This window comes from Rattus norvegicus, chromosome 19 (assembly GCF_021556685.1).
Source record: "Rattus norvegicus strain SHRSP/BbbUtx chromosome 19, alternate assembly SHRSP_T2T, whole genome shotgun sequence".
In the NCBI taxonomy this organism is placed as follows: Eukaryota; Metazoa; Chordata; class Mammalia; order Rodentia; family Muridae; genus Rattus; species Rattus norvegicus.
Window position 1 is genome coordinate 40,368,653 of NC_141552.1, and position 22,567 is coordinate 40,391,219.

Here is a 22,567-nt window from a genome sequence, read left to right on the forward strand (position 1 = left end):
CAGTTCCTTAAAAGTCACAGAGTGGCCATGTAACCCAGAAATTCTGCTTCTCAATATAAACCTAGGACACCACACACACACACACACACACACACACGAGGCAGCACAAGAATGTACATAGCAACACCATTCGTAAAAACCCCAAAGTAGAAATGACCCAGTTTCCATCCACTGACAATAAATAAAACGTGGAATGCTTTTGGGCAGTAAAAATAAATGAAATAGTAATCGGTGACATTTATTACAACCATGGTGAACACTGGGAAGAGTAGATATGTGAGAAACTAGACCAAATCTACATATTAAAGGTTCCATCTAAACTCCATGAACAAGACACAAACACATAGAGATGAGAGGGAGGAAGGGAGGGGGTTGGGAGGGAGCAGACATGGCAGAAACTCAAAACCATGGATCCAGAAAAAGAAAAATGTAAAAGAAGGAACTTAGGAGAGGGGGAGGGGAGGGGGAGGGGGAGGGGGAGAGGGTGAGGGAGAATTTTTATCTGTCTGGGATATTAGGGCTCTATTACAGCAGATGATGAACACTATAGGTAGGTTCTAGAATTTCAAACCAAAGCCTTCTCTTCCCCAAGAGACCGCCTCCTCAAATCAGGGCACTGATGGAGAGGTGAGGCAATATTAGCTTTTAATTTTCTTCTAAACTCAGGGACTGAATTTTAAAAGGCCACAACCGTGTCCCCTGGTGTCCTGCAACCCAAGCTCATGAAATAACCCTATTCCACTGACATCTAACCTGTATATAGTCTCTTCAGTGGATTCCCAAGTCTGACTCATATTTAATGAGGAGAAAGTTGAGCCTTTGGGTCCTAGAAGGACGTGTAGGACATTGATTGACAGCCAAACTCATATGTTCTCTTTGGTCACACAAAACACAGAACACACATAACACAAAAGGCTCCCCCTCTGACTAATGTGGGATTGTGTCCAAGGCATAGCAGGGAGCTCAAGGCTAACAGCAGACACAACTTTTTTTTTTTTGACTTGGAGAAATACAACATTAACTTTTAGACTATCACCAAGCCTTTCCTTCTCAGTACACCTTAAGCATCCTTTGTGTAGAAAATCAAATTATAGCTTTCTTCAAGACTGGTGAGCCATTAATTGATCCAGTGTGCCTGCTGTTCTGAAAACAGTTTCTTAGACAGGAACAAATGACAGCTATTAATGCTGTGCACAGAGAAGCTCGGTGTAAGACTCCATGCTCACACACAGAAAAGCATTTAGGAAATCCGTAAATTTCACTAACAACCTTGGTGTTTACAGAACCCAGAATAACTCCTGCATGCCCTACTTCCCACTCCCTGAATCTATATTTCCCATATTAAATGTTAATTGAAAGATACCTTACATGACTCCGATACTCTTCCACAGTGCAAATACCCTTGGAGATCTGGTTTAAGCCCGGGTCCTATAACTCAAGGTCAGAGTACAGGCCTTTCCCTGGGAGAGTGGTTAAGTTCAAGGAAATACAGTAAATGTCTCTAAGGTGCAAGGTCGGAAGTTTTCTAAGAAGGCAATGGCCTCTCTTCATGAAAACCCTGCTGTTTTCTGGCTTATTTTTCATAGGCCTCTGACCTTTTGCCTCCAACCTGTTTTCCAGAAAGTTAACAAACGCCCTTGACTACAACAGCTGGTGTTGGTTACTCTGGGCAAACTGATTGTATATTTCACTAATAGGTGCTATGGATTCTTGAAGGGAGACCTGTCTCTAAAAAAAACATGTCCAGCCAATCTGGATGTTCCGTCCCAGTTCTTTGCTTATTAAAAGCCTGGCTTTTAATTGCAACAATAGTTTTGATTGGACGCCTCTGCCCAGAACAACACTCCAGTCATTTCTCCCACTTCCTGCCTGCAGGAACCTCATCTAGGGGAATGCTGTGAGGAAAAGAAAAGAGCCACCTCTCAGATACCTGTGCAGTAGCTTGCGCTCAAAGAGGCCTGTTTCCCACAACCAGTGGCTTGTGCTAACAAATACGAATAACATAGCCTTGTTACTTCTGTTACTTCTGTCACCAAAACACTGCTTATAGACTGTCAAATTGGGGCAATAATGTTTATTTTGAGTCCTGGCCCCTGTGATCCCTGACAAAGGTCTTTTCTTCAGTGCATCTCGAAACCCAGGCAGGCAAAAGGCGACCCAGCAGTAGAAAGTAATTCTAACTTTGTGGCTATTCTTGGCTTGTTGGACATTGCAATGGTCCACCCTGCTCTCTGTCAGTCGGTTTCTCTAGATGACAACCCCGGGCAGAGCTGCTACATTGAGCATTATTTAATTATGGTCTCGGCAAGGGGATGGGCTCCTGCGAAGGGCTGAAACCTGACTTTGTGGGAGCAGCTTGCAGGTGGTCAGCGGCAGGCAGGTAACTTGACCTGCCTCTTGATACGGAAAACACTTGCACAAGATATGTATATCTGATACGCACAGCCACGCGCAAAGATGAGTTATCAGAACTTCCGGTTCCAAACAGGTGCTGAGACGGGTCGCTAACAAGAACAATTATCCCAGCCCTGTCTCCCAAACCTCACTTCCCAATTTCTCCTGGGAGAAGACACCCCACCACTGTGAACCCTTTCCCGAACCAGACTTTCTGATACTCCCCCCAACATCCTCTCCTGCTTGTAATCTCCTTCCCTGACCCCAAGCGACGCACACCAAAACTTAATAGGTTCATACACAAGAGACCGATCTCTGGTGCTGCACGGACTTCCCAGGCGGAGGTGCCCCGGAGGCGGTGCTAGATCTCCCTAGACGCTTCTCGGGCTCCCCTCCCCCACTTCCGCCAGTTCCCCCCCCCGGGGGGGGTTGCTCACCTGCGTGGGGCATGGTGATGGTCTCGTTGGTGTTGGAACCCACGTTGAAGATGACCACGGCGGAGGCGTTCTGCAGAAACGCGTTCCGGATCTTATCCCTGTAGGTGCAGTTGCCCTTGGGGATGAGGGCTATCCAGTGTTTGCCGTGGGCCGGCGCCGCGAACTTGGTGTTGGGGTCGCAAGCCAGGCGGTCGTGGACCGAACTGGCCATGACCACCTCGCCGCGCGCGTCCTGCTTGGGCGAGTGCTCGCCGTATCGCCCGCACTCGCTCTTCTCTGTGTGCAGCTCGGCGCCACCACCACCGCCCGCTACCGCGGCCCCGGACTCGGGCTCTGTATAGGTGATGTTCACGAAGGCGGTGTACCATTCCTCCTTCTCCGCCACGGTGAAGTCCAGGCAGAGCAGATGCACGAAACAAAAGGAAAGCAGCCATGTTGAGAGAGCCAGACTGCGGCACGCTTGGATGAGAGACATTGTCATCTCTCTCCTCCGGGGTCCTCTCCCCGCCCCCTGCGCCCTCCCCACGCTCCGTCCCTCCTTTCTCTGCCGGGGCCAACCCCGGGCCACCGCTCTGGTCGTCCTGTCGCTGCGACTCACTCCCGGGCCCGCGGAGCCCGGGCTGGGACGCGCAGCCGCTGCGGAGACCGGATCCGGGGCGAACGGGAGAAACCCGCCCTGTCCCCTCTCAGCCAACGCGCGGCGCTGGCATCGGGCTTCCCGGGTGATCGCGGCGCGGACGCGAAACGGGTGCCGCGCACTTGCGGGGGAGTCCGACTGCCAGGCGTCCTGCTTCTTTGCCCTGCGTCGCCTTCTCTCATAGAGGTGGAGGGGGTCCTCGGGTTTGGAGGGGGTGGCGGCCCTGGTTGCCGCGGCCGAGTGGGGCGGGGGTGGGTTGCTGGAGATCCCGGGTGCTGGGACTATCGGTCCCACTGCAGTCACGGTGGTCACTCCTGTTACGCGTGGGTTCCCTTGGGCAGTGGGCGCTGCGCTTCTGGCTAGACTAGGTGGCTATGCCTGGGACAGTCACTTGTCGAGGGAGGGGGCGGTACGGGGCGGATGGGATGGGGGAGAGAGTGAGGAGGGGTATAGCGTTGTGTGTGTGTGTGTGTGTGTGTGTGTGTGTGTGTGTGTGTGTGTGTGTGTGTGTGTGTGTGATATGTGTGCGTGCAAGGAGGAGCTTAGTATGATGTCAAAGCTCCTGGGTTCCCCTGGCCACGCTCACTCTTTCTGGGTGTCAGCGACCTCTGCTGGGCCTCAAATTCAGGCTTCGACTAGTTTGGGGCAAGAGATAAAAAAAGACCTTCAGGCCTTTGAAATGGGAACAATTGGGAGAGTCTTAAAAACATCAAAGTGTAGGTACCTCTCTGGAACAGTATTTCCATTTGCTGGAAGATGTGAAGGGGGTTCTCTGGTACTCACTCCAGGTCTGATTGGTCATGAGACCCCTTTCCCCAGACCTGAATATTTAGGATCATGGCTCTCAGAACCCCAGTTTTAAAGCAGGACTTGAATGTTTAAACCACCTTGAATTTAGGAGAGTTTCACGTTTATTAAGTCAGGGCTGGGGTCGTTAGCGATGCACACTTTGCTGCTCTAAGGACCAGTCTGTGGTGGGGGTACAAGTGACTTCTTTCCTCTCCTCTGGAGGCCAACACGTGGCATTAGTTTTCTTAGAAAATGGATCTTTCCTCATACTTTAAGACTCGGAGACATTTTGCCACTGTCTTTAAAATCTATGCCCCGCGATAGAGAAAGCACAGTGTCAGTAGGCTGGGGAGGCGGGGGGGGGGGGGGGGGACAGTTTTGGTTACTGTTTTAACGTGTTTTTCAGTCGTGACAGAGATGAAAAGAAGCCGGTGGAGAATAGTTCCCCCAGAGTAGTGTTCTAATAGCGGAATTCGTTAACAATTGGACATCTGGTTGGCTGTTACATTTCCTCGCTAATGTTTTCCATAGCTTCAGAAGCCAATAATATAAAGTTTCCACTAATTTACGTATATACTTATATGATAGTTCTTAACCGTTTATATCATATCTTCCACATGGTTCTCTTTCAAAGAACCAATGCCCAATTCATTAGAAAAAAAATCCACTTTTCCCCGGGACCTTAACATGTGTACAGTCTGACCATCTACTACAACAGCTTCTCCTTCTCTGGGCAGCCACACAGGCTGGTGGTGGTTGCTGGGAGTGGGGGCTCAGAGAACCCCAGCTGTAAAGAAACTACAAGCAGGCACAAGAGTGACGTAGAAGAATCTGCCTATGCTATTTGATGTGCTGGATTCGTGTGCTTCCCGTTTATTCCACATAGAAACCGGGCTTTTAGTTCATCAGAGCAGTGTTGTTGTTGTTGCTGTTTTTAATGCAGTCTCCTTTGCTGAGGAGACCTGCTTCTGAACCGTGGGTGGGGATGACTGCCCATGGAGCCTCCACCTGACAGAGTGTTGGCGGCTTCAAGCCGGAGTCATGGGTGGATAGTAAGCCTGGGAGGGTATTGGATGCTAATCAAGATGTTAGCCACGTATCTTCTGGAAAATATTGGTTTACGAGGGACAGGTGGTATTTTCTGAAAGGGACTTTGGAAGACTCAGAGCACACTGACTACCCAGGATGCAGTTCATCTGTCGTGGAGCAAATAGAAGCCTGTGCCTCCTGATGAGAGCCACTGAGAAGCCCCAGCAGCCTTTGTCACAATATACATGCCCCAGGTCTGTACGCCAGGAAACACAAGATGGACTCTGGATGTGTGCTGTATTATCCATAAAGGTCTAGGATAGCACTCTCAAGCTAATCGAAGACAGGACAGATCCAACCTGGAGAGACTCAGCTTCGAAATCCAGCAGATAATTCTGGATGAGGTCCTGGAAAAATAAATAATTGGGAGACATTTGAATGAAGTCTGTAGACTGTCAGTATGTCCATGAGGTGATTTCCTGGTTTGGAAGTTTACTTTGCAGTTTTGTGGGAGAATATCCTTATAAGGGGTCTGTGTATGTCTGACGTATTTAGTAGTGAAGAGACAGTCCTTCTGCAACTTGCTATTATTTAGCTCTGAGAAAACAATTAACTAGAAAATCCTGGTATCCCTTGAGTAGGCATGCAGGGTACCTAGGATTCAGTTCGTGATATTGATGTGCACTAAGAACCTTCCAGCCTTGCGTTAGCCATGGGTTTCTCTCAACTTGACTCCTCACTTTTCCCGTGGGATGACTTGGCCTGTTGAACCAGTGGCTCGTTGAAGGAGGAAAGACGACTTTGCCGCATCCCTCTCCCAGTGCACAGTATCTTGAATCTGTTCCTCTGTTATCACACAGTTCTCCAGACTTGGAGTAGACAGCTGGGAGCAAAGCAAGATTCTTGCATGCCTAGGAGAATGGGAGAAAAGAGAATTTGAAAGTTTCAGATCGTGTCCAGTTAACCACCCATGTTCCAAAGAGAGAAGCAGCAGTAGATTAGGAGAGGATGATTTACTTCACACGAGGTGCCAGTCTATGCCAGAGTCAACTGCTACAAGACTCCAAAGGGCGAAGGATTTGAATGATACTTGGGGATCAGTTGTTGGTAGCAGGAAGAAGGGGGTGTAGGTACAATAGCTCAGACAGGATGGTGTTTGATGTGCTCAGGAGCCATAGTGAGCTCCTCGAAGGTGGAGAGGGATGAGCGGTGAAGACAGTGAAAGAATGGATTCCAAGCAATGGTGGGAAGATCCTACGTGGCCTTGCAAGTTTAATCTGGGTGAGAGGAAGATTCCTGAAAGATCTCTGAACAGAAAAGTATGTTATTATATGAGAACACCAAAGCTTTATTCTAACAATACTGGAGGAATTGTAGAAGCAAGGAGAGCACTTAGGGAGCTACAAAAATAATCTGGGGGAGTTGCCAAGAGAGACTCATGCTGGGAGAGTGGCAGAACATGCTCAGGAGTGATTGGCTCCGTGGAGAGCTCCGAGGATCAGGCACTGTTCTCTGATGCATTTGATGAGGGTGGGAAGGAAAACACAGAAGTCAGGAAGCAGCTGGTATAGAGAGACTCTCTTAGAAGCATCACCTGTCAATAAAAAGTCTTTGGCCAATGAGCTGAGGCAAGAAATAGGAAGTTGGACACTGGCAGGGAGACAGAGGATTCTGGGAAACAGGGAGAGAATAAAAAGAGATGTGAGGGGGATGCTCAGGAAGAAGCTGAGGATGAAGCAGCCTGGGACTGAAGAAGAGGTAGGACACAGAATAGTGTGAGTGGGTTAAATATGTTATGAGCTAGTTGGTGAATGAGCCAGTTTATGGCCTCTATCCAGAGGCCATTATTAGTAAATAATTAGACCCAGAATCATCATTCAAGTAGCAGGGACCAGGGAAGGGGAAAAATTGATTGATTGAGTGATTGATTGATTGATTGATTGATTTTTACAAGCGGGAGTTATCATTTTGTAAGATGAGTGATATCAAGAGGAGCTTTGGGGTGAAGAATGAACAGAATTAGATATATTCGGTTTTAGGTGCCTGCGGTTACCAAGATGGCAATCTGATACAATTTGCCGCAGTATTAGGTTACAGAAGAGAGAATGTTCGGTCAGAGTCTGTGAAGAACTTTTGTCATTGTCACACTAATAAGATTGCCAAATTGCGTTTTTCAGGTTGGCTTCATGAAGCACTAAAGAGGGCTCTTAAAGAAATTCTTAAAATAACAATGACAAGTCCCCTCCAGTCGGGAGGATTCTCTAGCAGTACGAGTTTCTGTGGGACTCCTTGGTGGAAGGAACAGGTTTGCAGGATGTTTGGGTCTGAGTCAGAAACAAAGAGCAGCCATGACGAGGAATGGCAGAGCCTCGGTTCTCTGAGTACCAGCCAAATGGACTTTCTGTAGATACTTTCCACCTTAACATCCATACTGGGTCTCACCACCACTGTATCCAACATGCTCAAAGAGACTCTGACCTTAGACATTTTACAAAGTGAGTTGTGTCACTTAGAAATACAATTTATTATGGCTTGACGTACATCCTTAATAGTTTAATAGGAGTCTTATGGATAGAAGTTTCAATGTCTGGGTTTCTTTTGCCTTACATTTTTTTAAAGTTTATGTTGATTGGTCAGTCCCACTTAACAAAATGGAAGATCACTCATTAGCATGTACCTTTTTACTATAATAAACTCTCAGGTAACTTGATCTGCCTGAAAACAAAAGAAATCTTTCAAAACATATTCTATGAGACTGGGAAAGGGGAAAATCGATCAAGTACCACAGAGCACTGTTGGGAAACCTAAAGCATTAAGGCTGCCCTGACTAGTTTTAAAGTTGGCTTCCTATGAATGGCTACACTATGTCATTGTGATTTGTTGTGTCCTGAGCTAGAGATCGTCCCCTTTGTTCTGGCATCCATATTTACTCAAAGGGGAAATTCAGTGATGCAGGGGGAAAGACCAAATTCTAGCATCAGATAAATCACAATTAGAATCCCAGGCACCCTACAGCCAATTTTGCTTGTGCTGAACCACAAATGTCCTATTAAAACTGAAGGGATTAACACTTTCTACGAAGACCTGAAAACTTCTAAAAGACAGTGTATGTTAGACCCATGGAAGTGTAAGGGAGATATTAAGAAGAGGTCAGAGTGGGGATCGGGGAGATCTAAAAAAATCAACACCCCAAACTAAAGAATGCCAATTTACTCATGTATGTGTACACATGACCTACTTATAATGAGGTTGTTATCCTCTAAGTTTACTTTAAAACAAAAACACTGTTAAAACAAAAAGCCATTTGATATATCTAGCCTAACTGACTAGTTTAATGACATAGTGCAGTACAAAATATGGGTGCTTCAACCTGGTGACATCATGGCTGACCCTAACCTGGAGCTTGCTGTGATCTCTCTTCAGGAGCACACACTACACGCTCCTTGCCTATGAAAGACCAGAATTCAAAATATCATACACAATAACACACAATACTGGTAGTTCACAACCATAAAGCAAAGCCTTTGAAAATTGGGCCATCCTAAGTTGGCCTCTCAGGGGACAGTCACCTCTCTTTTTTTTAGGCAGCCTGCTCTTATGGGCTTCTAGATGATTTTGAGATGATCCTGTCTATCAAGGACTTACCAGCAGATAGAATAATCCAAATTAATGTTGAATGTCAGTTTTTCAGATCTAAAACCATACTTACCAGATTAGTACAGTAAGAGTAATAATTCTGTGTGTAAATAGAAAAATAAGCAGGAGTGTTCAAATTAGATTGATTCCATTTCACACCTTTAGTGATGATAATTTCAGAGGAACTTGTTCATAGAACTCAGCAAGGCTGGGTTTCCTAGTAGTGCTTAGGGGCCAAGCATCTGCTATGGTGCCTGGCTTATAGTAGGCTTTGGTAAGTGTTGAATGTTACATATTTACAAGGAACTGAGATTTCTGAGGACTGGACAGTAGACAGGTGCTGTTGTTCTAAGCACCTATATAGGCTGTCTTGCTTAATGCTAAGAAAGCGTTTGTCCGGCTGGAGAGATGGCTCAGCCGTTAAAGGTTAGGCTCACAACCAAAAATAAAAGAAAGCATTTGTTACTCCCGTTACACACAAGATAAGGTAACATGAACTAAAAGAAGTAGAGTGGTTTCCCTGAGGTCATACAACTGGTATATTTGGGAGTGGGACTTTCTTTCCAGAAACCTAGCTTGGGGCTATGGTTTTAAGGACCATTCCATTGCTCCACAGGCACGTGTCTCTGGTGTTTCCCAGTTTCTTAATTTTGCTGTGATTTATAACTTCACTTCCTTTGCCACTGGCTAATTGTCTTTTCCTATTTTTAGGCTGAGACGCTTACCTCATTTTCTCTTTTAGGGAAATTGATGGTTTTCATAGGTGGTTTCTTACCACCTAGCAACTTCTTTGACTCCTGAGACAAGCACACTGGATACAAAAGGAAGGCCCCAGAAGAGTTCTTTTGGAGCAGAACATGATGCCAATACTATGCTTGTTTTCCCCCTTCGTTCTTTTATTAACTTCTCAAATTACGGAACAGTAGACCTGCTAAAATTGCTACTTTTATGTTTTGTAGCTTTGGCTTATCAAATGCTTCTTTCTGTTACAGTCCTTGATACATTGTTGAGGTTTCATTTGGGCTTCTTTGCTCCTACCAGAAACCTTCCAAACAACTTCGCATCACAGATATGTTTCAAGAGACTAGATACAGAAAGTAAACTTAGGATAATTCTTTTTGGGACTTGAGCCAAAACCAAAGGAAAGGCCTTGACCGCAATACATCCTTTTCCTTTAAATTTTTTCACATGGATGTGTCTTATTGTTGTAAGTCTAAGTCACTGCTTTTCCTTGGATATATTTAAAAACTGGCTGATTCTCCCATATTCTTTGTAGGACCAGCTCGTCCTTCCTCACCAGAAGGTTGGAATGGGGGAGGGCATATCTGTAAGTCAAGACACAGCATTTCACACACTGGCTCAGCATGGCAGCTGTTGGGGGTAGCTATTGAAGTATCTTCAAACTTTGTCAGAATTGCCAGAGGGGAAAGACTCCCAGCCCTCTCCCTGCCCTTTCTAGTTGGCTGCTTAGAAAGATGTTACTTAGAACTAATTTTCATTTTACAGAGAATTCTCATCCCACAAGGCTGATAAAGAGGCATGGAACACAGTCAAGGGAGAGATAGCCTTCCACTGAAAACGTGGGTGGCAGAGTTTTAATCCCAGCTCTACGCCTGAGTTGCTATTTAGGTCAAGACTGCAGCTAGACTAATCACTCTTTTTGGCACACTTTGCTATCTGTACTAATTCCTAAATGTCTACTGAGCTGTAATCGCCCTCAGTTGGTCTCACGTCAACAGCTTTAATATATTGCCATCACCTGATTTGATCACTGCATGATAAGGCCACTGGGAAAAAGAAAATAACATTTGTTTATCATTTCCCAGAAGTCTTTGCAAGCTTTCCTAGAGTAACCTAGACACTACTTCCCCCAACCCTCTGCCAAGAACAGTTTCTTCTTAATTCAGTTTGTTTGTTTGTTTGTGTCTGCCTGTAATCTTGGAGATTGAATCCAGGATCTCACACGTGTTATGAAAATCCTCCACTACACTTCCAACACAGGATCATTTTCCTTAAAACATGGAGCAATTGCAGTCCTAGGACTTGATGGTGTTTGTAACCCTTTCCAGTGCTAACAATAATTCTATCGGGTCACAGCAGCTGTATTGGTGCTCTGTTCCTGTTGCCGGTGTTTGGATGACAGATGTTAACGACAATTTCCTTCCTCCATCATCATCATCATCATCATCCAGGATGACTCCCTATGAAATCAAAATGGATCCGCAGAGGGTACTTGGAATTTGTGGTGGAGGAAACTGTCCACTCAGCCCATTGATATGAGAAGAAATCTTTCCTTGTTGGCAAGGTGTGCAAGAACGGAAAGTGTGAGAAAGAAAGCCCCAGTGTAGTGGTTTGAATGTAATTGGCTGCCCTGGGCCCATGAGGAGAGGCACCATTAGGAGGTATGGCCTTGTTGGAGTGGGTGTGGCCTTATTGGTGTGGGTGTGGCCTTGAAGTGGGTGTGGCCTTGTTGGAATAGATGTGGCTTTGGAGGAAGAGTGTCATGGTGGAGGCAGGCCTTGAGTTCTTATATATGCTTATGCCACACCCAGTGGGACAGTCTCCTGCTGCTGCCTGTGGATCAAGACGTAGAACTCTCTCAGATCCTCTAGCACCATGTCTGCCTGCACTGCCATGCTTGATAATGGACTAAACCTCTGAACTATAAGCCAGAGCCAATTAAATGTCTTCATTATAAGAGTTGCTTTGGTCATGGTGTCTCTTCACAGCAATGGGGACCCCAACTAAGACACCCAACAAGGATGGAAAGTCATCGGCACCCCTCGGGTCACTGGGGGGGTAAAAGAGATGGCAGTTTCCTCTTATCTAATAGTAGCTGTAGCAGTGTCAAAGATGGCAGGACTGAGCTCATCAGTTTTACTTCAGATGTGAGGGGGTAGGCTTCATATTGGCGCCCTCAGGCGTTATTCTAGTTGATTCAACTTCCCACATGTTTTTGCCGATTTCATATCTCTTGTCTTTCTTCCCTAAAAGGAAGACGTAAATTGTCCTCATACCGGTCTCCATCGTGTAGTAAATGACATTGTTGCCATTCATGTTCTCAAGCTTGGGGGTCCTTTCATTTTCTTCATATACACTCCTGGGCCCTACCCCACCTGCAAACAGCTAATTGAGCCATTGGTTATTCGACCTCCATAATAAATTCCATATGTGTCCTTGGGAGTTTCTCTGACTGGACCTTGAACTAACTAGAAAACTGCAATCTAGCCAGCTGTGCATTCTAAGTCAGTCACATGCCTGTATTTGGCTTTACACTTTTAAATGGTCTCACAATCACTTCTATATTCAGGAATGAAGAAAGACACAGAGAAACTCACACATATGTGCATATACCCATCATGACATGTTCCTATTGCCTTGTTATGAAGCCCTATAGTGGGGGGGGGTCCTTATGAACCGTTTTCTTTCACAAGTATTCACCCAGCAGTTAAAACAAAATTCTCAAAATTTAAGTCCCTAGTCACACTTAACGAGTCCATATGTGGCTTAAGTTTTCTGCCTGCTGAGAGCTTGTGTCCCCTCAGGGTATTAATATATATCACTAACAAACCAAGTCTGGGTTCCAATCTAGATTGAAATGCAGCTTTGGTCATTTAAGAGAGTGCCTTCTATTGTGTGTGACCTATGCCTGAAACAATTAATATGGGTGTCCAAAGGGAACATAATACTGTTGTGGGGTACCAACAAGAGACGACATCCTGAATGATACTTTCATCATGAAGTGAGTTGTGCTAAGGTCTTGGGCCTACCAAGGTCTGGGGCCCTGTTATAATAGAAAGTAGGCCAATAGAAAAATAAAAAAAATGAAATTAGTTTACAATAGTAGAAAGAAAATGTGGTCATCACATTTATTTATTTATCATTTATTCTTCTTGAGAGCTGAATTTGTTTGGAATTTCCTAATTAGACTTAAAGTGACATATATTGGATTAAACAGCTTTTTCCTTTGTTTCATGACAGAAATGGAGGTGTTTTGCATTATTGCTATATATCTGGGGGATTGAAATATAATGAAGTAGAAATATTTCTGATAACAAATTAAAGATCCAAAGTCATAAAAAAACCCTTTACAATATTCGTTGTGATTATTATCTTAAAATAACAATCGATTTCTCTAACTATATATTTACAAAAAGCACCATCACATGTTCAGAAATTCTTTGATGTAAGCTGTGGCCCTCTGGGAACAGAGAACCTCAATTGAGAAAATGCCTTCGTCAGATTAGCCTGTGGGCAAGCCCAAGTAGAATGGTGGCCTCTGTGTATTGAGCACGAAGTAAAGAGTAGCTGTTACTGCTACAGCTTTGTGCCATGCCTCCTATTAGTGTCACGTCTCCTGTTAGTGCCACGTCTACCATTAGTGCCATGTTACTGTTAGTGTCATGTCTACTTCTCACCATTAAATGAAGACCCAAAAGGATGAAGTGATGTCTGATGGGAACGGTTCATAAGGACCCCCCCCACCCCCACTATAGGGCTTCATAACAAGGCAATAGGAACATGTCATGATGGGTATATGCACATATGTGTGAGTTTCTCTGTGTCTTTCTTCATTCCTGAATATAGAAGTGATTGTGAGACCATTTAAAAGTGTAAAGCCAAATACAGGCGTGTGACTGACTTAGAATGCACAGCTGGCTAGATTGCAGTTTTCTAGTTAGTTCTCTTTAGTAGTCAATTCTAGTCTTCTAACCCTGAGATTTATAGGAGTTGGAAGTTGTAAGAAGTTGAGGTTTTTCAATCAGGTAACGATCTTAAGGTTTAGATTAGAGCAAACAAACATTCCTAACCCTAGCTACTTTCTAGTTTCCTCTGGTTGGTCTTGATTTCTTATATAAGACCTGCAGAGACTTGGATTCTGCTGGACTGGGACCTGAGGTAATGATAACTTTTCATGATGTAGCCCTGGCTAACCTGGACCGGGCTGGTCTTGATCTCACTGAGATCTACCTGCCCCTGCTTCTCAAGTGATGGGGTGAAATGTATGTGCAAATATGCCTCAAAGTGATAGTTCTAAAAACAACTCAGGATTTCTAATAAATGGTCATGTGCATGTCTTTAAGGCCGATCACTTGGTTTTATATTGGATAACCCATCAGGGTCTCATCCCTGTAGAAAACTGATTCTTCCTCTCACAGCAGCCATAGCTCTTCATTTAGGGGCGAGGCCTCGTAAAATTTCTCACATATATGTTAGAATATCAACTGGTGTTGTCATTGTAAACGTATTGTTTAGGTGGCCAAACTTTTTGAAACTTTATGGACACAGCATTCCTCATATCAAAAAGTCATTATCTCACAGCAAGTGTCCTGGTCCTCTGAGCTTAGAACCACTCTATCTCCTCTTGTGCTATGCTCTTCGAGTCTTTGATGTAGGAGTTGTGTTATGGATGTACATTAGGGACAGGACATCTATTGTCCCACATTCCCTGCATTTTGATTAGTTGTATGTCTCTGTAATACCCTATCTACTGCAATAAAAGGAGCTTCATTGGTTAGGAGTGAGAACCATATTTACCTATGGGTATAAGGATAAGTATTTAGATATAATTAAAAACTATATAAGAAAAATGACATCGGTAGGTTTCCTCTGGGCTCTGTGACCTCTTCACACATAGGTAATTGGCTAGGTTTGTAGCTCCATGCATGAATTCCTTCCTATTGCGTGGGCCTTAAGTCTAATTAGACAGCTGTTGGTCATTCCAAGATATAAATGCTACTACTGTGCTACTGGGACATCTTCCCAGGCTGGCCATTGTGTTTCATTGGCTTTACAGCTGTGCTGGGCTCCTGATTGTTTTTCTCCTTTGGCATCTTCCGCAAAACCTTCAGATGGTCACATCTCAGGGAGGAGGCTTCCAGGTCACTTCCAGATTGATTCCTTCAACCACTGTGTCTGAAGCGAGTAGTGTCTTGAGCACTAAGATCTTACCTTAACGGAGGGATCTTGGGAGATGGTAAATCGTGTGCCCTGTGAGTTTATATGACCAAAACACATGTAAGATGTTTAGTGGATGTGGTAGGCCACCTTTGATCAAGCCTCAGAAGGTTGACACAACTTTCCCGTATTAGGATGACTAACGAGACTCTCCATAGCTGTGGGCTGAGCTTAATTAAAAGACCCTGCTCTGGTAAATAAGGTGGAGGAGGGACCAACACCAACTTTGGGCATCCATAGTGTGTGTACACACCTCCCCCACACCCACACACATGTAAAGTTACGCACATATACATGCACATGAAAATAGAAAGAAAAACAGTGATTGCAATGCCTGAACTAAGCTAAGTAAGTAACTTCCTAACTTTACCCAAATCAGATGTTGCATAAATTTTACGGCAAAGTGAAAGTGTAGACATTATTTACTTCAGATTATCATTTAGATGAGAAAGCACCCACTGGTCTATGACAAATAAATGAAAATGACTTAGAAATAGTTGCAATTAACTTTAATATGATTAAAACTAAAAACAGACAACTTGCAAAATTTGACTAGATATGAAGTGAAGAATAGAAAAATATAAGGCATTTGAAAAATAAGAAACTCAGCAAGCTTTGTGACTCAATTAAATCAGACCCTGAGGAAGGGAGGGAGAGAAAGAACTCACATGAATAGTATACTTGACCATTTACAGTAGAACAATTTTGTTGTGTAGACAGTGGCTTAACCTGTGCTGAATCTTGTTTTAGCTGGAATAATTATGCTGGAGTGAGTAACCCTAAGGTTCAAGTATTATGTATGTTTTTTATTTTCCTCTGAACTTCAGTTTGGTGTGTGTAGACAAGAGTGGCAAGGCAGCAACGGTATCAGTTGCATGGCTCGTGTGTTCACCTAGAAGGCTAGAAGTCTCTTGTAAGTCAGGCCGGCTGGGATAAGCTATCTCATGGAACATCCAGTGCTCACATTCTGTTGGGGTTCAGGTTCCCAAGTTTTATATCTTGGGGGAGATTTCCAGGAGTCAAATTTTGTCTCAGAGTATCCTTATGTCAGGGGTATATAGTTGCAAAGACAATTGCCTCCATTTGTACCTGGCCTTCTCACACAGTCAGTGACCATCTGGTTCTTTCTGCTGTTCTCCTCTCCAGGACATGGCCACATTTCCTTTGGCCACTTTTACCAAGAGACTTGTGGGAATTTGAATGGCAATGGCTCCTATACACATAGGAAATGGTGCCATTTGAAAAGAATAGGAGGTGACCCTGTTGGTGTAGGTATGGCCTTGTTGGGGGAAGTGTGCCACTGGGGAATGGGCTTTTAATTTTCAAAAGACCAAACCAGGCCCAGTGGTTCTCTCTGTCTTTCTGCTGCCTGTGGTTATGAATTGTTGAACTCCCAGCTACCATGCCTGCCTGTGTGCTGCCATCCACCCTTCCCCACCATGAAGATGATAGATGAAAGCATTAAACCTGTAAGTAAGTGTCAATGAAATAATTTAATGTGTAAGAGTTGCCATGGTCATGGTGTCTCTTCACAGCAACAGAACACTGACTACTTCAGAGAACTGATTGCACTAGTGAAATCTTTGTAGGACTCATGAAGAAGATGGATCTACTACTTTGTGTGAATGAATGATGTGCACATATTTGAGGAGTCACTGAACTATTCTCAAAGCTCAGTCCTAGCAGTCAGGTATTGAGGTGGGACACAGTGTCGAATCAAAGCCAAAGGATGATGACCGTGTAACTCTCTCTCACTGTTCTGGGGGCCAGAAGCTTGGCAATTTCAGAGAGAAAGAAAAAGAAGAAAATCAATCACACACACACACACACACACACATACACACACACACACACACACACACACACACACACACACACACACATATATATTCTGGTTCTGGCCAGGTCCAACCACCTGTTTCATCAACTTCATAAGTACATACACATATACATACACATATACTTACATAGGTACATACATATAGACAGACATAAACACACACACACACACACACACACACACATTTGGTAGATGGAACAGAGCCCCCAAAGCCACACTTTATTTCCTCTCTCTGGCAATTTATACTTTCTTAGACAAAAGTTCTTTATAAAATTACCTTGTAGATAAAATGTTTCACAAAAGGGAGTTTCAGAAGGGTTCATAGTAAGTTTAAAGCAGTGTTTCATTCTGTGAGCTCACAGCAACAGTTTCACATGACTCTGCTTTATAATAGTGCACACCTGTGGCTTCTGCCTTGGACCTGACCTAGAATAAATGATTTTATTTGATCACAAATCTGTCCCAAGTCTATTTCTCTTCGTAGAGCAATTTATGAAAGCCCATTGTATTCCTAATTATGCAGGCTTTACTTACTATTCTATGAGGGGAAGGCACACTTTATTCTTGATTCTAACTTTATTACATCTTTCAGGCAAAGCCACTAAAACCCTCTCCTAAACCTTCTTCCTAAAATTATTTTAATTGAATTGGAAATTTTGTAAAACCATTAATTTATCCAACTACCATTAATTCATGAAAGTTCATCTTCATGTTGATCTGTAGAAAATTTGTCCAGTAGGGTTGACTGATGCCCAGAAATCACTAGACCATGCAATAGTAGCAGAAAGGGCATATCAGCAGCAAGAAGAAATCCTGAGATGAAGTCTTTGGGGCTGTGTCTCTCCAGAGTGTACCCATTGTAGCCATGCAAAATGGCGGGGCATCTCCAGAAAACTTGCTTGCCCATAGCTTTTTCTAGATGGCTTCTGTCAGCCCAGACCAAGCCAACTCTTATATATGACCCTGGAAATATTTAAGAACATACTATCTTCCATAGTTATCGAGAATATAATTTGATAGAAGTCCGCAATTTTGATAAGGTGTCTTTGTTAGGGTTTTGTTACTATGAATAGATATCATAATCATGGCAGCTCTTATAAAGGAAAACATTTAGTTGGGGTTGGCTTATAGTTCTGAGGTTCAGGCCACTATTGTCATAGCAGGAAGCATGGCAGCAAGAAGGCAGAAATGGTGCTGGAGAAGGAGCTAAGAGCTCTATATCTGGATCCTGAAGCAACAAGAAGTGATTAAGACATACTTCCTACAACATGGCCACATCTACTCCAACAAGACCACACCTTCTAATAGCACTACTTCCTATAAACCTATGGGGATAATTTTTATACAAAACACCACATTTTCACTCTCTGGCTCCCATAGTCTAATGTCCATATCATATCACAAAACTACATTCAGTCTAACTTCAAAGGTCCCCATAGTCTATCAGTCTCAACTCTTTTTAAAAATCCAATGTCTCTTCTGAGTCTTACGGCAAACTCTTAACTTTTATCTCCTATAAAATCAAAATGAAAAAGAAGATCACTTATTTCCAAGATATAATGGCGCAGGATATGTAATAGTGTTTTAAATGGGAACAAAGGAAACATAGTGAAAAAATACTGGACCAAAGCAAGACTGAAAACCAGCTGGGCAAACTCTAGACTCTGCATCTCTATGTCTGATGTTAGAGATAGCTAGACGATCTGTCATCTGGGACTCAGAACATAAAATGTTTTCCTGGTATAAAAAGTTTATGAGATGTGATGGACACATCAGGGAAACTTTAGAATGTGCTTTTATTTTTCTCGGTAACTGCTCCCAGACAAATAGTCCTAGCTTGTAGATGGCAGTGTGTTCCGCATCTCTTCTCCAGGGAGTTAACGTGTCTAGCCACCGTGTTTTCACACCTTTGTCTTTATTCTTCTTCCACCTAAATGTTCAGTGACTTAACAAAATCTTATCTTGTGTTGTTCTTAATCCTTCTTCTGATTTAAATATAATTACACCATTTCCTCTTCCCTCGCCATCCTCCAACCCCTCCTATCCCCCATTGCTCTTTTAAATTCATAGCCTCCTTAATAGTTGTCACACACACACACACACACACACACACTCACACACCTGTCTATCCACCTGTCCATCCATCCATCCATCCATCCATCCATCCATCCATCCATCCATCCAATCTATGTATTAATCTACCTATTAATCTATTAATCTATCTTATCTTGTCTATCTTATGCTATCTATTAATTTATCTCTCTTATGTTATCTATCTACCATCCATCCATCCACCCCATCTATCCATCCACCTATCTATCTATCTATCTATCTAATATTATTGATCTATCTTGTTATCTATCTATCCATCAATCTCTCCTGTTTATGTATCAATCTATTAATCTATCAATTTATCTTATGTTATCTATATTATCTTATATTATCTATTCATCTATCTTATGTTATCTATATACCTACCACTCATCCATCTATCCACCTATCCATCCATCTATTCATCTATCCTATCTATCTATCTATCTATCTATCTATCTATCTATCTATCTATCTACTATTTTTAGTATGGATTTTAAACTGATGTTTCTACTTAGCCAATAGCCTTTGAAGTGATCCTTCAACAAAGCTCCCTCATCGTCTATGGCTTCAGAGTCTACTGCTGGGAACTGGGGAAGTCCCAGGTGGGAAGGTGGCACTGGTGGATTTGGATTGACTGATTTGTAGAAGTCACAGGCACAAATGCAACTCACACTCTTTGGCTTGGAGCCTAGCGACGTAATCTAACCTAATAAGAGGTAAACTGGGAAATATGCACACAAGGCAAAGAAGAAAGATTTCGGTGGAAAACACAGCCATTTCGTCTGAAGTAACTAGATGTTGCAGATGTGAATTTACTATGATTTCTTCTCTGACTTTGGCTAATCTCTGAAAAAAATAGCAGGTGAGTATTTCAAGGGTAGGCTCTGCCTCACAGAGCACAGAAGCATGGCTGAAGGAGATACTCCTAGTGCTTAGCAAGGCAGATTCCAGAGAGGGGAGGAAAGGCTTGGTTTAATGTGGTGAACTTTTTTATTCAATTTCATTCTTCAGCGGAATGAAGAAAAGAGACTCTGGAGTTGCTGTTCTAGGAACTTTGTCTACTTAGAAATAAGAGGAGCACAAAGCAAATGCCTCATCCTCAGGCCAGTAACTAAACAATTGCCTTGAACCTACAACATATCATCTTTTGATAGATTCTTTCCTTCAAAACCATCTCATGAGTACCCTACTTTTGGAATACATTGTAATAAATATGGTGTATAGACAGTCTAATTAAATTACTAACAAAATTACCCTTAATGCATCTTTGAGTTTTGTTTTTAAGATAGAATCTGGAAGCCTGGATGTAGATGAGGTTAGCCTCTAACTCAGAGATCCACTCACCTTGGCCTCCCAAGTGCTGGGATTAAAGATGGTGTGCACCACTGTGTCCAGTGTTATTGAGATATAAAAATGACGTGTGCTGTTTTACTTTACGTGCATGAATGTTTGCCTATGTGTCTATCCACCATGATATCAGAGGAGGCTAGAAAATAGTCTTAATCTTCTAGAACTGGAGTTACAAGTAGTTTTGTGCTGCCATGGGGTGCTCATAACTGAACCTACACTGTCTATAAAAGCAGGAAGCCTCTTAAACCCCATACCACATCTCCAGCCCCCATCTTTGGCATTTTAAATAGAATTTTAAGAATACTTTTTCTTTTTGTGTTTGTTGTTTGTTTTGAGACGGGGTCTTTTATAGCCCAGGATAGCCCTGACATTCTGAATCCCCTGTTTCCACCTTCTAAGTGCTGGATTACAGTGATAAGCCCATACCCAACTATTTCAGCAACTTTGCCATATGTTTCCATATATTTAACATGCACACACCTATGTACATATTTATATTGAAAACTGAAGTTCTTCAAGGAACAAGACAGGGTAAGGAATGGACAGGTCCCTTGTAGACTGAGCGTGAGTGAAGCATGACAGATGATGGATGGTCTGTCAGCCAGTGGGTAGGACACCAAATGCTTTCCTGGTATAAGCAGTTTATGGTTTGTCCTGGGTGCCTCAGGGAGACTTGAGGATGTGCTTTTATTTTTCTCAGTAACTGCTTCCGGACAAATAGTTTTAGCTCGCAGATGGCAGCGTGTTCCACGTCCTTCTCCCGGGAATTAAAATGTCTAGCCCCAGCGTTTTCTCCTTTTATCTAAGTCTCACAAGTTTGGACTCGGAACTGTCAGAAGTAAAGGAGGGGATTCTGGCGTCGTTCTCCCCCATCTGCCCACGCTCCTATTGCCGCTTGCTTCCTGGTCCACCTGCTTCTCCAGAGGAAGCTCCTTGGGGATTAAAGGACAATGGCTGAGGACGCAAGCTCCGATGCTCTGCCTTGGTACCTGATGCTGTAGCCTTGTGCTCACTCCTGTAGTGATTTGATGGGTTTTCGCTGACCTCTGCTAAGGTGCCCAACACTGAGCTGCTCTCTTACAGAGATGCAAGTACTTTTAAAAAGCATAGTTATCTGGGAGGAGGATGGAGAGGGGAACACCCATAGGGAAGGGGAGGAGAAGGGGTTAGGGGGATGTTGGCCTGAAAACCGGGAAAGGGAATAACAATCAAAATGTAAATAAGAAATACCGGAGTTAATAAAAATGGAAAAAATATATAAAAAAGTATAGTTATCAAGGTTGTTCTCAGAGATATAGTATTTTAGATGTTACTGGTAATCTAGAGGAATCAGATAATTGTAATAATATTAAAAGTAAGTTTGGGTGTAGTGGTGGTATACACCTTTTTTTTTTCTTTTTTTTTCCGGAGCTGGGGACCGAACCCAGGGCCTTGCGCTTTCTAGGCAAGCGCTCTACCACTGAGCTAAATCCCCAACCCCGGTATACACTTTTTAATGCCAGCCTCTAGGAGGTATGGGCAGACAGCGCTCTGTAGTTTGGGGCTAGCCTGGCCTACATGGTGAGTTCTAGTGTAACACTTTACCTTGGGGGCTAGAGTAGTTTCTGACATCATGAGGATGATTGTTTTTATTTGATGGCTCCATATTTGATTAGGCTTTCTTTCTTTCTTTCTTCCTTTCTTCCTTTCTTCCTTCCTTTCTTTCTTTCTTTCTTTCTTTCTTTTTCTTTCTTTTTTTTTGCTATTTAATTTCACAAGCAAGGAAATACTGTAATATTTTCAACATTTGCTATTTACCAAAACTTGAAGTTCTCAACACACAACTGTGATCCCATGACAAAAAAAAAAAAAAAAAAAAAAAAAAAGATTTCACAGAAATAGAGTCTTTAGCTAGCTTCACATTCCGTTTTGATGGGAAAACTTGTCGGAAGTGATAACCAGGTATTTTTAGAAAGCTACAGGTCTGTCCTCTTCCTTGGTCCCTGGGATCTCACTGTTGCCTTTTGGAGATACAAAAACTGTGGGCTTTAACACTTCTGGCAAATGTTGGCGTCTATTCCATTTATCCGGGTTTAACAATGGCCTTTTGAGGCCTGGTAAGTCCTGCCGAGTGGCGGATCAAGTCCACTGTGAATCATTTGAACTATACACAGGTTTGCATCGGTCAATGGCATCGTGGAGTTGCACAGCTGCTCCGGGATCCTTCAGCAGAAGCAGCGCCACACTGACGCTCATTTAAAGACTCACGTTTATTCCTCTGGGGTGGATTCAATAGCCACAGGGTAAAGAACATGGCCCAGATGTGTGCAAAAGAAACAGAAAAAAGAAAAAAAGAAACACCAGCTTGTTTTTCATTGATGTTTTTAGCCTCTTATAGCTACATAGTGTTGAGAAAAGTGATCC

General features: G+C 43.3%; 1 protein-coding gene and 1 long non-coding RNA gene across 3 annotated transcripts in view; one reads left to right on the forward strand and one right to left on the reverse strand.

The window, feature by feature from the left end:
- The window catches only part of Rnf150 (ring finger protein 150), a 223,702-nt gene extending 220,213 nt beyond the window's left edge, over positions 1-3,489 (reverse strand). The window contains exon 1 of one of the 2 annotated variants that reach the window (XM_087594971.1): positions 2,832-3,489. In XM_087594971.1, the coding sequence (XP_087451097.1) occupies positions 2,832-3,312 (481 nt within the window). In that variant the 5' untranslated portion in view covers positions 3,313-3,489. 2 annotated transcript variants of the gene reach the window in all.
- Positions 3,490-6,964: 3,475 nt separating this feature from the next.
- The window catches only part of LOC134483337 (uncharacterized), a 58,297-nt gene continuing 42,694 nt past the window's right edge, over positions 6,965-22,567 (forward strand). Inside the window, exon 1 of the long non-coding RNA XR_015644066.1 lies at positions 6,965-7,044. This is a non-coding gene — a long non-coding RNA (uncharacterized LOC134483337). The remainder of the gene's footprint in view (positions 7,045-22,567) is intronic.